Consider the following 13,839-nt stretch of genomic DNA (forward strand, 5'->3'; position numbering starts at 1 on the left):
TCATTCTCTAAGAAAAGCTCTCATTACCTTCAAAGCAGTTTCACGATTAGAGTAAGTTTTACCAAGAGAAATAAGTTCACAAATAATATTGTTAAATCGTTCTTCAAACTCAGCCATAGTTTCTCCTGGCTTCATTTTGGCGTTGTCAAACTTTTGTATTGCAACAGTGAGCTTATTTTCTTTAGTTTGGTCATTTCCTTCACACAACTGAGTAAGCTTCTCCCAGATTTCCTTTGCAGTTGTGCAATTTTTTATTTTTCTAAACATATTCTTGTCCAGTGTTTTGTAAAGAATATCCTTGGCAACATTATCCAGATTTGCTTTACTTTTATCTTCTGAAGTCCATTAAGATCTATACTTTTCAACAATTTGAGGTTCTCCGTTTTTCATGGCTGTGGCAGTATTGATCTTAGTGATTTTCATAGGGCCATCTGTGATAACATACCACATATCATCATCTTGAGCTGATAAATGAGCTTGGATACGAATTTTCCATTCATCATAATCTTTCTTAGAAAACATAGGGATCTTGTTAAATGCAGATGCCATAATGAATATGATAATATCAACGAATAAGGAAAAACCTCTCTAATACCACTTGTTAGGATCGAATATATGTGTAGAGGGGGGTAAATACACACTTAGATATTTCAAAGTATTTCCAAAAACTTTTCACGAGAAGTCTTGTTAATCTTATTTATAAAGACTATTTTCGTGTTCTCAAAAGCAGTTTGGACTACTAAAATAGTGTGGATAAACAGTTCAAGTATCTTTGTAAGAGTGAAAATAACTTGTGCAGATAAGATAAATGAGACAAGATATTATGGAAGTTTGAAGCAAACTACTTCTACATCTCCCCTTCTTCCACTTAGAAAGATATTCACTAGAAGAATTTAGTTTATACACTCCTTTGTATACAACTCACTTCAATCGTAGGACTTATCATTTGGCTAGATCAAAACTCCTAATACACCATACAAAATAAGACACAAATTCTTAACTCTTAATATATAGCAACGAATGAAGTGAATCCGTAGATTCAATATTTTGAGCAACTCTTTTTCAACACTTCGTGAATGAGCAGTTGAGAGTTGTCTTGATGTCTTTGATGATCCTTTAGATGATCTGATGAATGGTTTGAATATGTGGGCTTTTGAGCAAATAAGATCTGTAGATTCAAAGTTCTCGGAGAGATAGCTTTCTTGTGTATTTCTTCACTAACTTTTTTTCTGAAGCTTTCTCTCTAGTATTTATAGTCATCGTTTTGCAACGTTCTTCTAGATGACTTAAATTCTCTCTGAACTGTCTTTGTTATATTTACGAAAATCTTCATAAATGTCTTCATAAATGCGAGACGAGATCCAAGATGAGTGAGATTTAAACCTTGCTGCTTATTTATTATTTTCAATGAATTCTTTCTTGAAAATCTTCAAATATAACGAAGAGTCTTCTTAAGCTGACGAGAAGCCTTTAATGATTAGGGCATTTCAAATAATTATTAGAATAGTTCAGGCAGTTCGAAGATTTGACCACTTGAAACTTTGAGCAGTCCGAGCTTTAAGCAGTCCGAATAGTCCAAATAGTTATCTGAGCAGTTCAAGCATTTCAAAGATCCTGTTGAGCAGTTCAAGAACTTTTAACTATTTTACAAAAATTGGCAATTCAATTTGTGATCACCAAAATTAAGGGTCCAACAGTTGTCAAGTCTATTATCAAAATTCTTCTAGAATTTTGACAAATCTCGGAAGATTTGATTCTTCATAAATATTTACAAACTTTATATTTTGGATCAATATTCTTCTAAAAAAATATTGATAGATCTACAAAAATATAGATAAATCTTAAATCTTGAATCAATATTCTTCGGGAATATAAACAATCTCTGATTTAAATATTAAATCATAAGTTTTGCTAGTTTGTTAAAATCAAATCTGTATTTTTCCGGAATATTGGTGAATATTAATATATAATGTTATCAAGTCAATCTTCAGGAATATTGTCACATCTTAAATCATATATCAATAATGACAATTTTTATATAGTGTATCAATATAAAAACATGTTGTATTATATCAAGAACATCAACATAAAATTAAATGTTGTGCTTCTTCAGGACCATCAATAATTAACTAGAAGCATGAACATAAAAATAAAATTTATGTGATTTCGAGGAGCATCAATGTAAAATCTAAATATTGTGCTTCTTCGAGAGCATCCATACAAAGACATTAATATTATTATTATTATTTTCTCTACTTTGAAGAGCACTCGTGCTGATAACGTGTTATAAAAAAAAGAGAAGATAATGAGAGAAAAGAGTAGAGAAAAGATGAGTGAAGTCAAATGTTTATCATTTCAACTACACATTTTGGATAAGTAATATAATGTAATAAAAAGTAAATAAAAATGATAGTTCATATATTATTTGATTTGATTGATGGATTATAATTTATTTGATTTGATTGATTAAATTTTATATAAAAATGTTAAATGACCATTTTGTCCTTTTAACATTAAATAAAATATAAAATAATATTATTTATAAGGATAATATAGTAATTTAAATTCAATGATTTGATTGATGTAAAATTAATAATTAATAGATGAATAAATAATATGACGAGAAAAACGTGAGATTCGATGAGATAAGTAATACAAGGATTATTAATATTGTGTACCAAACGGGGCCTAAGAAATATTAAAATCAAATCAATTACTTAAATATCATCTCTGACCATTAATATTTGTTGAAAAATTTCAAAATTCAATCCTATTTCATTATTTATACAGCTAGGTATTTGAATAAATATGAAATAGATACACAAAACACTACATGCACGAAGCCAATTAGCCTTTGATTGATACCTGGCCCACTCACAACCGACTGCATCGGAGTTGGCCCGTTAATAACAATTTAGTGGGCCGGATTTCAAGACGTTCTGATGACGTCAAATAAATCCAAACTAAAAAAAAAAAGAATAAAATTAACAATAAAAAAAATGTATAGAATACATAAGCTCTGTTTAGTTTGGCAGAGCTTATAAGCTATCAAAATAAGTTATTTAACAACTTATAAGTTGCTTTTAAAAAATTAAGGGTACCCTTATTTTTTTAGAAAATATCTTATTTTAATATTTTAATTTTCAATATTGTCATTATATATTTTATTAAATTCTCACCATGCCTTTTGTCCATTTTTTTTTTACATAATTTAGAAATTTTTTCTAAATTAAAAATAAAAATAATTTTATTTTTAATATATGTTTAACATTTATAATAAATTTTTAAACTATTTACAATATTTTCACAGTTATATATCGTTTTTTTGTAATTTTGATAATAAAAAGATCTTATAATACCAAACACGTCAACATCTTTAATTTTTTTAAAATAATTTCATTCAAACACTTTAACATAATATTTTTAAAATAAGACCTGACGGCTTATAAACTTTTAAAAGCAGCTTATAAACTTCTAGAATTTTATAAGTTATTTTTAATAAGTTTAACCAAACATCCGTTAAACTTGGAGTTACAAAAAATATTTAAAAAAGATAAATATGTCATGGATGATTTTATTTTTATTATTATCATCTTTATTATTATTATTATTATTATTATTATTATTATTATTATTATTATTATTATTATTATTATTTTATCTAACATCGTCCGGTAGTTTCTTTTTTAAAAAAAATACCTTTCTAAGAAATTGGGACGACTAAGAACGAATTATCTCTTTCAAATTTTTTTTAGACGAAAAAAGCAGAAGGTAATAGATGATTATAGTAGCATGAGTGTCAAAAAGTTGTTCATTTTGATTGTACAAGGGAATTTTATTACTATCGTTCAGTTGAAGTCATCAAAGAGGAATTTTGATCAACGTCCAATCATGCTAGAAAATATAAATTATATAATATTAATATATAACATTGGCTTTTGTGACATTATATTCCCCGTTCGCGTTCACGGGAATCAAATGGACACTTAATTCTTACCACGTTAATTGTGATTTTTATGAGAATGCTAAATATCTTCGTCCACTAATAAAAATAATATCCAAAAACATGAATTAGATTTTATTTTATTTTATTTTATTTTATTGTTTGTTTCTTTGAAAAGGAAACCTGGTTTTCCCAAATTCCCAATCAATCATGGCAATGGACTCAATATTCCGAATGCAGACATATATTTTGTGTGTCCAGATTGACAGGTTTTTTCTCCAAAATTCAATAATCAGTCCACCAAACGACCCCCGGAAAGGGTACAAGATAATTATCAGATCAAAATACGAGACCAAAAATATAATATCCGTTTGTCAATTAAAAATTTTTTCATATTAAGAAAATATTTTGAAGAGTTTCTAGGAAGCGTTTCTCCACTTTACCTTCACAAAATTTCAAAATTTTGTGAATAAAAAGTTGAAAATTGTTTACTAGAAGTTCTCTCAAACACTACCTAAATAATGCATCATCATCTTTCAATCAATTTATTTTTGTGTGCAAATTTGTCAAATGTTTACATTTATAACATTGACTCCACCGTCACACATTAAAATCCAAGTCTCCCATTTTACACTCCTTCAAATTTTACTTTACCATAACCATAAGATCTATATAAATCGACTCCATTTCCAAACGCTTTAATTTCCACATATCATCGGCAAACAAAACCATTAGAAAATTAAAATGCCTAAAACTACAGCCACGGTTTTTTTCCTAATGGCACTCCTCTGCTTCTCTCTATCATTGGCCAGTACTCTTCCTCCTCACGATCTTCATATCGATCAAGTGGAAACCAAACAAGAGGTATGCATGTCAAAATTAACTATTTTATTATTAATTACTCTGCCTCGATGATTGGCCTGGATCCCGTTCCTGTCCTGCATGTAGACTATGGAAATCTTAGCATTTTTTTTAGATAAATAATTTAAAAACGTTTTTCGTGTTTTATAAGTTAAATAAAAAAAAACTGTTTGGATAAGATTTTTGTAAGATGTCTTTTAAAAATATTTTAAAAAAAGTATTATTTAAGTATAATTTTTAAAAAATAATTGAGATTTGTTTTGGAATTAAATGGAAAACAAAACATACTAATTTTTAATTGTAAAATATTTTTATAAAATAGTTTTTCAAACACATATTTATTATCTTTTGAACCATTTTATACAAAAAAAATTTAAAATATTTTTATAAAAATATTTTATAAGTATTTGTTCAAATGACCCCTTATATTTTATAGGCATGACATCAATTAAAATTTTTGTCTAAATATTTTAACAGTCATTTTTTTGGAAAAAAAAAATTATGACGTATATTTATATAATTGTTAAGGGACTAGAGATGGAAAATAGCTGCACAGGAATTGTAAACGAAGAATGCTTGATGAGGAGGAGTTTGGCTGCTCATCTTGATTACATTTATACCCAACAAAACAAGCCGTGAAGAGTTTCATAAAAATGGATTATCTTGTTTTATCAATTAGTATTTGCTTAAATGCGATCAAATTCTGGATGGGGTTCTGTATATTGAAGGGTGTCGCCTAATTTAATTTTTATTTTTATATTAAAAAGTTCATCTACTATATATATTCTTGCAATTGTATTGTATATTGCTTTCTATCTTGGTAACAAGTGGGTGGGTAATATTAAAATCACTTTGGGAGGAAGTTGAAGGCAAACAATAAAAATCAGGAGAAGATCTGCAGGTTGATTTTGATGAGGTAAAGGTAGTTGACGGTTGAAGCATTCTAGATGTGCTAATAATGGTTTGAGCAAGTGCTCGTGAGACGGTGTATATGGAATCTATATTTGCAAGATAAGTGATTCGATTCATGCATACAGTGAAAAGTTATATTTATGATATAAAAATAATAAAATTCCATAAATCAAGTCAAATAAAAATTAACATCATAAAATTAATCATGAGATCGCCTATATAATTTTTATATAAAACGGCTTTGCACATATCAGCATTTAATATATATATTTCTTCACATCTGCTTTTTCGGCCATCTACAGGGTTTGTGTTTACGAGATTAATAATTACTTGCGTCTCTAAATATTTGTAGACTCGTAGCGTTTGTTTAGACTGGCTGTAGCCTGTAGGTGTGTGTGTTCAAGTGGTCATCGATGTGGGGCGTGTTTAATCTTTAATTAAATGTGGTTTCATCCAGTAGAAATTCAGTAGTTATTATCAAGGATTAATTTTTTTAAAAAAATAAGGACTAAATCAACTTAATTTTATGGGCTTAGTTTGATTTTCTTTATTCTTTTTTTTTAAACTAAAGCTTACACCAAATTAGTTTTTTTTTTTTCAATTTGATTGATTCTTAAAACCTAGTACACCTGTGGAAGCAAACGAATTGAATTGTACGTAGCTATTCGGAGCTCGCTCGGTAAAAAGCTCAGCTTATCAAGCTGATTCTGAGCTCGATTTCAAGATCAATTATTTTATTTAGGGCTGGGATATCGAACCAAAATACCGACTTTTCGGGATATCGTACCGAAATTTTTTCGATTTTTAGACATTTTTTTGGTATATCGAATTTTTTTCATGTATCTATACGGTATCAATATGATTTTTTCCATACCAAAATTTCAAAATTTCGATATCGGTATCTGTATGAATTTTTTTCGTACCAATATTTTAGATACGATATACCGAAAACTCACCCTAAATTTTATTAAGTTGAGCTTGAGCATGAGGGTATTCGGCTCATAAGCTCACAAATTTGTTCATTAACAACATTGTGTAGGGTGATAGAGGTGACATACCGTACCGAAATTATTGTATAAAAAATGTTATTCAGATATCATACCGAAAATTTTGGTATGTATGACTAGCATAACGATTATACCGAAATTTTAAGATATACCGATATTTTGGTACGATATCAGTATATATAATATACCGTTTTATACCCAAATTTTTTTTTATTTTTAAAATTTATTTTTTAAAAATATTATATGTTTTTATATAATATTTTGGTATATTGATATACTGGTATATACTAAAATTTTTTAATTTCATAGCATTACTGTACCAAAAAAATTGGTATCGTTATCGTATCGTACCAAAATTCAGAAATTTTTTCGATACGGTAACCTCAGTATGTCGAAAATTCGATATTTTTTCATCCCTAAGCTTGTGAGCTCCAGCTCAAATCGGCTCGTTTAGGTGGTTTGCAAGCTCGCTCGTAGCTTTGTTATGAGATTTTTAGTCATTGATTTTATGGTAGTGTTGTTTTTATTTGATATTTGGAAGTTAGATGTATTATTTTGGATGTTTAATGATGTGACAAGTTTATGTTTTTTCAGTTGTTAGTGTTGGTCTCAGGTGCGGCATCACGAGATAGAAAATATTGAAATTGAAGAATAAAATAGACACCAAAATTTACGTGAAAAATCCCTAAAATTATTAGGGTAAAAAAAAATCACGGGCAAGATGAAAAGATTCCACTATAATATTTGGAGAATTACAACATCTCTCTGTGTTTTTAAAGAGACACTCACTCTCTAATACAGGAGAAAACCTATCTCACAAATATATATAGAAATAAATAGGAGAGAAGAAGAACACTCAAGCTCAGAAGAACTGCTTGAGAATGGGATGCAAAGAATGCCGAAGAATGAAATGAGGCACCTATATATAGGTGCAAATATTCGGTGTGAACATGAGAAGGAAAATTCTCAATTGAATTTTCCTTCTTTGTTGTACGTACAAGTCCATGTCTTGTTGTCCTCATTTGCCCAATTTGACAATTCAAACCGACATTTCTCCCACTTGGAGATTTGATCGAGAATCAAACACATCTCCACACATCCTTTCAATCTTGCCTTTTTCTGCTGCTTACGTTTCTGCTAGGCCACTTAAGGATCTATACCATTCAAATTTCTCTGTGCTCACTGGCTTGGTCAGAATATCAGCTATGTTATCCTTTGTATGATCTTTAGCATGTCCACACTTTCTTCCTCTACTACTTCTCGTTCAAAATGAAATTGAACTCCAATGTGTTTAGTCCTGGAATGAAAGGCTGGATTGCTTGTGATGTGCAAGACACTCTGGCTGTCACAAAACAAAGGAATTTTCTCTTGTTTGTGTCCAAGCTCCTCCAATAACATTTTAATCCATATTGTCTCCTTGAAAGCTTGAGTAGCTGCCATGTATTCTGCTTCCATTGTAGATAATGCGACAACTGTTTGCAGTTTTGAAACTCATATTACTGCATATCCTGCAACTGTAAACACATAACCAGTAGTAGATTTTTTTTTTATCTGGATCACCCGCATAGTCTGAATCTACATAGCCCCTGAGTGTAAAATCTGATCCTCCAAAACAAAACGCAGCATCCGAGATACCCTTAATGTATCTAAGGATCCTCTTAACCGTGCTCCAATGCTCTTGTCCAAGATTCTCCATATACCGACTGACTACTTACAGTGCTTGTGCAATGTTTGGTCTTGTACAGATCATAGTGAACATCAAACTCCCCACTGCTGATGCATACGGTACTCGAGACATCTCCATCCTCTCTGCTTCACTGCTAGGACACATCTCAGAGGATAACTTGAAGTTAATAGGAAGAGGGGTTAAAACTGGCTTACTAACTTGCATGTTGAAGCGTTGCAAGACTTTTTTCAAATAATTTTTCTTGGAAAGCCAAATCTTCCAATTTATTCTGTCTCGTTGAACTTGCATCCCTAGAATCTTGTTTGTTGGTCCCAAATCCTTCATATCAAATTTCCTAGCCAACTGTGCCTTCAATTCTTGGACTCGATCTTTGTTGGGGCCTGCAACCAACATGTCGTCCACATACAATAGCAAAATGATATAATCTTCATTACCAGACCTCTTGAAATACGTACAAGGGTCTGCACTAAGTTTGTTGTACCTAATGCTCATAATATAAGAATCAAATCTCTTGTACCAACACCTCGGCGCCTGTTTGAGATCGTACAAAGATTTGTTCAACGTGCAAACCAAGTTCTCTTTTCTTTTTTTCGCAAAACCTTCTAGTTGGAGCATATAGATTTCTTCTTCAAGATCTCCATGAAGAAATGCAGTTTTCACATCTAGCTGTTCTAGATGTAGGTCAAACACCGCACATATTTCCAATACTACTCTGACTGTTGAAATTCGAACAACAGGAGAAAATATCTCGTTGAAGTCGATGCATTCTTTATGAGCATACCCTTTTACAACCAATCTTGCACGATACCGCTCCACTTGGTTATTTCCATCATGCTTGATCTTATAGACCCATATGTTACCGATAGCTTTCCTCCCTCGTGGTAGTGTAACAAGATCCCAAGTTTTGTTCCTTCCCAATGCTTCCAATTCTTCATGCATCGCTGTCATCCACAGAGATACATCCGAGCTTTGAGTAGTATCATGGAAACTCGATGGCTCACCATCCTCTGTTAATAGACAATATTCAATGTTGCTTTCAATGACATAATCTGAAAGCCAACCTGGTGGTATTCTCTCTCGAGTTGACTGCCTCACTTTGGAAACTTCTGAATCAGCCGGTTCTTGTTCCTCGTGTTTTGGTATTGCTTCACAAAAAAACTCGATCTTCATATGTCTTATTTTCCACATGAATGATAGTAGTTTCTGAATTCAGTGTGTCTTTGTCTTCCTTCACTTTATCTTCCTCGAAGATAACATCTCTGCTCATGATAAGCTTGTGGATACTGGGATCCCACAAACAAAACCCCTTTACCCCATCAGCATAACCCAAGAAGATACACTTTTTGGATTTGGAATCCAACTTTGATCTTTCTGGCTCATTGTACAAAACGTACATCGGACTTCAAAATGTATGTAACCGAGAATACTCAGCCGGTTTGCCAGTCCACACCTCCATCAGAGTCTTCAAATCAATCGCCACGGAAAGGGAGCGATTGATAATGTAAGAAGCGGTTTTGACTGCTTCTTCCCAAAATGACTTGGCTAGACCCGCAGTACTCAACATGGCCCTTGTTCTGTCCAAAAAAGTTCTGTTTATCCGTTCTACCACTCCATTCTGCTGAGGCGTGTAAGCTGTCGTGAACTGTCTTTTGATGCCCTCCTGCTGGAAAAATGCATCAAACTCATCACTGATATATTCTCCTCTATTCTTAATCCTCAAACACTTTATTTTCTTGTCAAAATCAAGTTCAACCCGCACTTTGAAAACTTCAAAAACATCTGAATTCTTCTTGATTGGATACACCCAACTTCTCCTACAGAAATCATCAATAAACGAGACAAAATTTCTCGCTTCTCCTAGGGACACCACCGGTGCTTGCCAAACATCAGAATGAATCAGCTCCAATATTCCTTTGTTCTTGGCTGTAGATGTGCCAAACTTTAATCTGTATTGTTTATTGGTAACAAAATGCTCACAAAAAGGTAGAGTCACTTTTGTAAGCCCCAACAACAGCTTTCGTTCAGAGAAAATCTTCATTCCTCATTCTGACATATGCCCAGGCTTTCTATACCACAACACTGTTGATTCTTCTCCCGAACCAGTTGATGCAACAACTAGTTCCGTCTCTTTGTATGTTTCTCCCAAAAGTACATACATATTTGCAGCAACCTTTTCCGCCTTCATAACCACAAGCGCGCCTTTCGCAATCTTCATGATTCATTTCTCAACACGGATTTTGCACCCAATATCATCCAATTGCCCCAAAGACAAAAGATTCTTTGTCAGACCCTTTACATTTCGTACCTCCTGTATGGTGCGAATATTACCATCAAACATTTTAATTTGGATGGTATCGACCCCAGAGATTTCCAAGGCATGATTATTTCCCATGAATATAGATCCTCATGAGACTGATTCATACTGATCGAACCATTCTCTTCTTGACGTCATGTGCCATGTCGCTCCTGAATCCATAATTCATGCATCACAAAATCTGTTTCTGCCTTCCGCAACTGTAGCTGCTTCGCTTAATAATATTTCACCACTGCTTGAAGTACTGGCCACATTTTCTTGAGATCTTTTTTCGATTCTCTTCATACACTCTCTCTTGTAGTGTCTTTTACCGCCATATTTAAAGCAATAAATATTTTTCTTCTTACTTTTTGACTTTGATCTACCATATCTATGGCTCCCACTGGAGTCACGCTCCGTCAATCTTTCTCTCGTCATCGGTAAAGCCTATGCTTGCTTCGACGTTGCCAACCTGCCTTCCTTGTTCTTGCGACGACTCTCTTCTCCAAGAACCGCAGTTAAAACATCGTCAAAATGTAAATTATCCAAAAGAACATTGTTGGTAACATTGATGATGAGTTGATCATATGAATCTGGTAGACTCTGAAGTAGAAGCTCCACATGTTATTTTTATTCTATATTATGCCCCATAGAGTTGAGCCGAGAAAATAAAGTATTCAATGTGTTGATATGGTCGGTCATTGATGATGATTCTGCCATCCAAAGAGTATAAAGCTTTCTCTTTAGAAAAATTTTATTGTGTATTGACTTGACCTCGTACAGTTTTGTAAGAGTATCCCAAATAACTTTTGTATCTTTTATTTCAGAGATACTTGACATTACTTCATCCACTATGGCCAAGTGCAAATTGGAAACATCATTGTGATTCATCTCATTCCAATTTTGATCGTCCGTGATTTTCGCCGGTCTATCTCCAATAGCTTCCAAGCAACGTTTCTTTGTTAGAATTGCTTGCACCTTCAATTTTCACAACAAAAAATTGCTTCCATTGGAATTTTATATCTCATAATTTTGCCATCATCTTTACTACAATAATCCTTCCGTAATAAAATTTCAAAAAATCTTTTCTAATGTAGAAGATCAATTAAAGCTGCAACCACAAAGCATACTTAGAATTTTAAGAAATTTTATTCCAAAGCTCTGATACCACTTGTTGGTCCCATGTGCGGCATCACGAGATAAAAAATATTGAAATTGAAGAATAAAATAGACATCAAGATTTACGTGGAAAATTCCTAAAATTATTAGGGTAAAAAACAACGGGCAAGATGAAAAGATTCCACTATAATATTTGGAGAATTACAACCTCTCTGTGTGTTTTCAAAGAGACACTCACTCTCTTAATACAGGAGAAAACTTATCTTACAAATATATATATAAATAAATATGAGAGAAAAATAACACTCAAGCTCAGAAGAACTACTTGAGAATTAGAAGCAAAGAATGCCGAAGAATGAAATGAGGCACCTATATATAGGTGCAAATCTTCGGTGTGAACATGAGAAGGAAAATTCTCAATTGAATTTTCCTTCTTTAATGTACGTACAAGTGAATGTCTTGTTGTCCTCATTTTCCCTTTTGACAATTCAAACCGACAGTTAGGTTTTTCATTTGGTTATCACAAAAGAATCTACTTTTTTCTGTCTGATTTAGAATTAATTCATAGAGATGCATTCAGTTGTATATTCTATCGTAATTCTATCTTTAACTAGATTAATAAGATTCAAAATCGAGCTCAGTTGTATGTTTGACGAGCTCGTTTAATCATCATGCTTAAAGAGTTTTTGATAGTCAATACTCGTTAAATATTGTAAATGAGCTATTAATGTATTGAGATCGAGTCGATCTTGAGTCTTTATATATATTAAGTGCAGTAATGAACCAAGCTCGAACTTCTATATATTTTAAACGATATATCTCTGAGTACACCCACCCACGTGAAAAAAATAAAATGGAAGTTTGAATAAGCTTTTAATAAGATATAATAGACTCAACTTATGTTAGCCATTTTCATAAGATGAGGACAAATAAAGGATAGCTGTTTTGAAGGCTATTTTTTCAATTGCGTTTGCGCACTTGGCCTGAGTCGTGACATAAAATGTGATACTAAACTTTTGAAAACTTTATAAAGATTACTCTACAATTATTTTTTAAAAATATTTGCAAACACTACGTGATGTAACCAAAAATTGATAGTATCCACTGAGAAAATCTGGATGACCGGATTAATACTCGAACAATTATAGAAAAAGAACTTCGTAGGTTGTTACTTGCATCACAAAGCAAGTGAGTAGCGTTGGGAGTTGTTCGACGAAGACACTCCGACGCACAAGTTAGTATTTGTCCAATAAAAGTTCTAGAAAATTAGAACGTACCTAGGATTTGAGCTTATTATGAACTTTAAAGAATTTATGTACTTTGATAAAATGCCCAAATAAATAATTAGATAATATTAGATTCAAATGGATTGAGTCATTAAACTTGACCCGAAAGATAATCAAATTAGGTCATAGCTCATCCGTATCCATGACTCGATCTAAACCGTCTTGATCGGTTGCTGTGCGTGGTTTTTAAACACCATGTCGACGTGTATGTGATGTTGACTTGAAGCAACTAAGCAAGCACCACATCGAATTTGGGCCCAGTGGTCTCATAATCTCTCTCGATTCTTAAAACAGCTTTTTCTATCCCGCGAAATCGAGTAGGCCCAATACATATTATACCAGGTCGAGTTAAGCCCAATTAAAAAAAATATTATGTTATCTTTTACTATTTATTAAGTCAGGCATATTAGAGTAACTAATTTGATGTCATGGTATATTTTTCAATATACCCAAAATACCCTTCTTTTTAATTTTTTGTTTTCTCAATGTTTCTTACTCACTATCTCCACATCTCCAATAACTCTTTGCCAATTCTAATTCCCTTTTTTTTATTAATTAACTTAACCTATTAAGCATCAAAATTCATATACATTGTAGTTATTATTTTATACACGCAAATGCGTGTGCACGGTTGCTAGTTTTTATTAAAAATTAAAAAGAAAACAAATATATATTGGCTTAAGTGGAATTTCAACATTCTTTTAATTGACACAGATTGTGTATCCTTTTTA

General features: G+C 32.1%; 1 protein-coding gene across 1 annotated transcript; it reads right to left on the bottom strand.

Annotated features, from left to right (window-relative positions):
• LOC140890174 (uncharacterized) lies at positions 1–549 on the bottom strand. Its single transcript, XM_073297932.1, has 2 exons — positions 359–549; positions 1–259 (listed from the first exon to the last, which is right to left on the bottom strand). Exons 1-2 carry the CDS (start codon positions 547–549, stop codon positions 1–3), a joined length of 450 nt encoding a protein of 149 aa, XP_073154033.1.
• Positions 550–13,839: the final 13,290 nt, after the last annotated feature.

The sequence above is a fragment of the Henckelia pumila genome, chromosome 3 (assembly GCF_033568475.1).
Source record: "Henckelia pumila isolate YLH828 chromosome 3, ASM3356847v2, whole genome shotgun sequence".
NCBI classification, from domain to species: Eukaryota; Viridiplantae; Streptophyta; class Magnoliopsida; order Lamiales; family Gesneriaceae; genus Henckelia; species Henckelia pumila.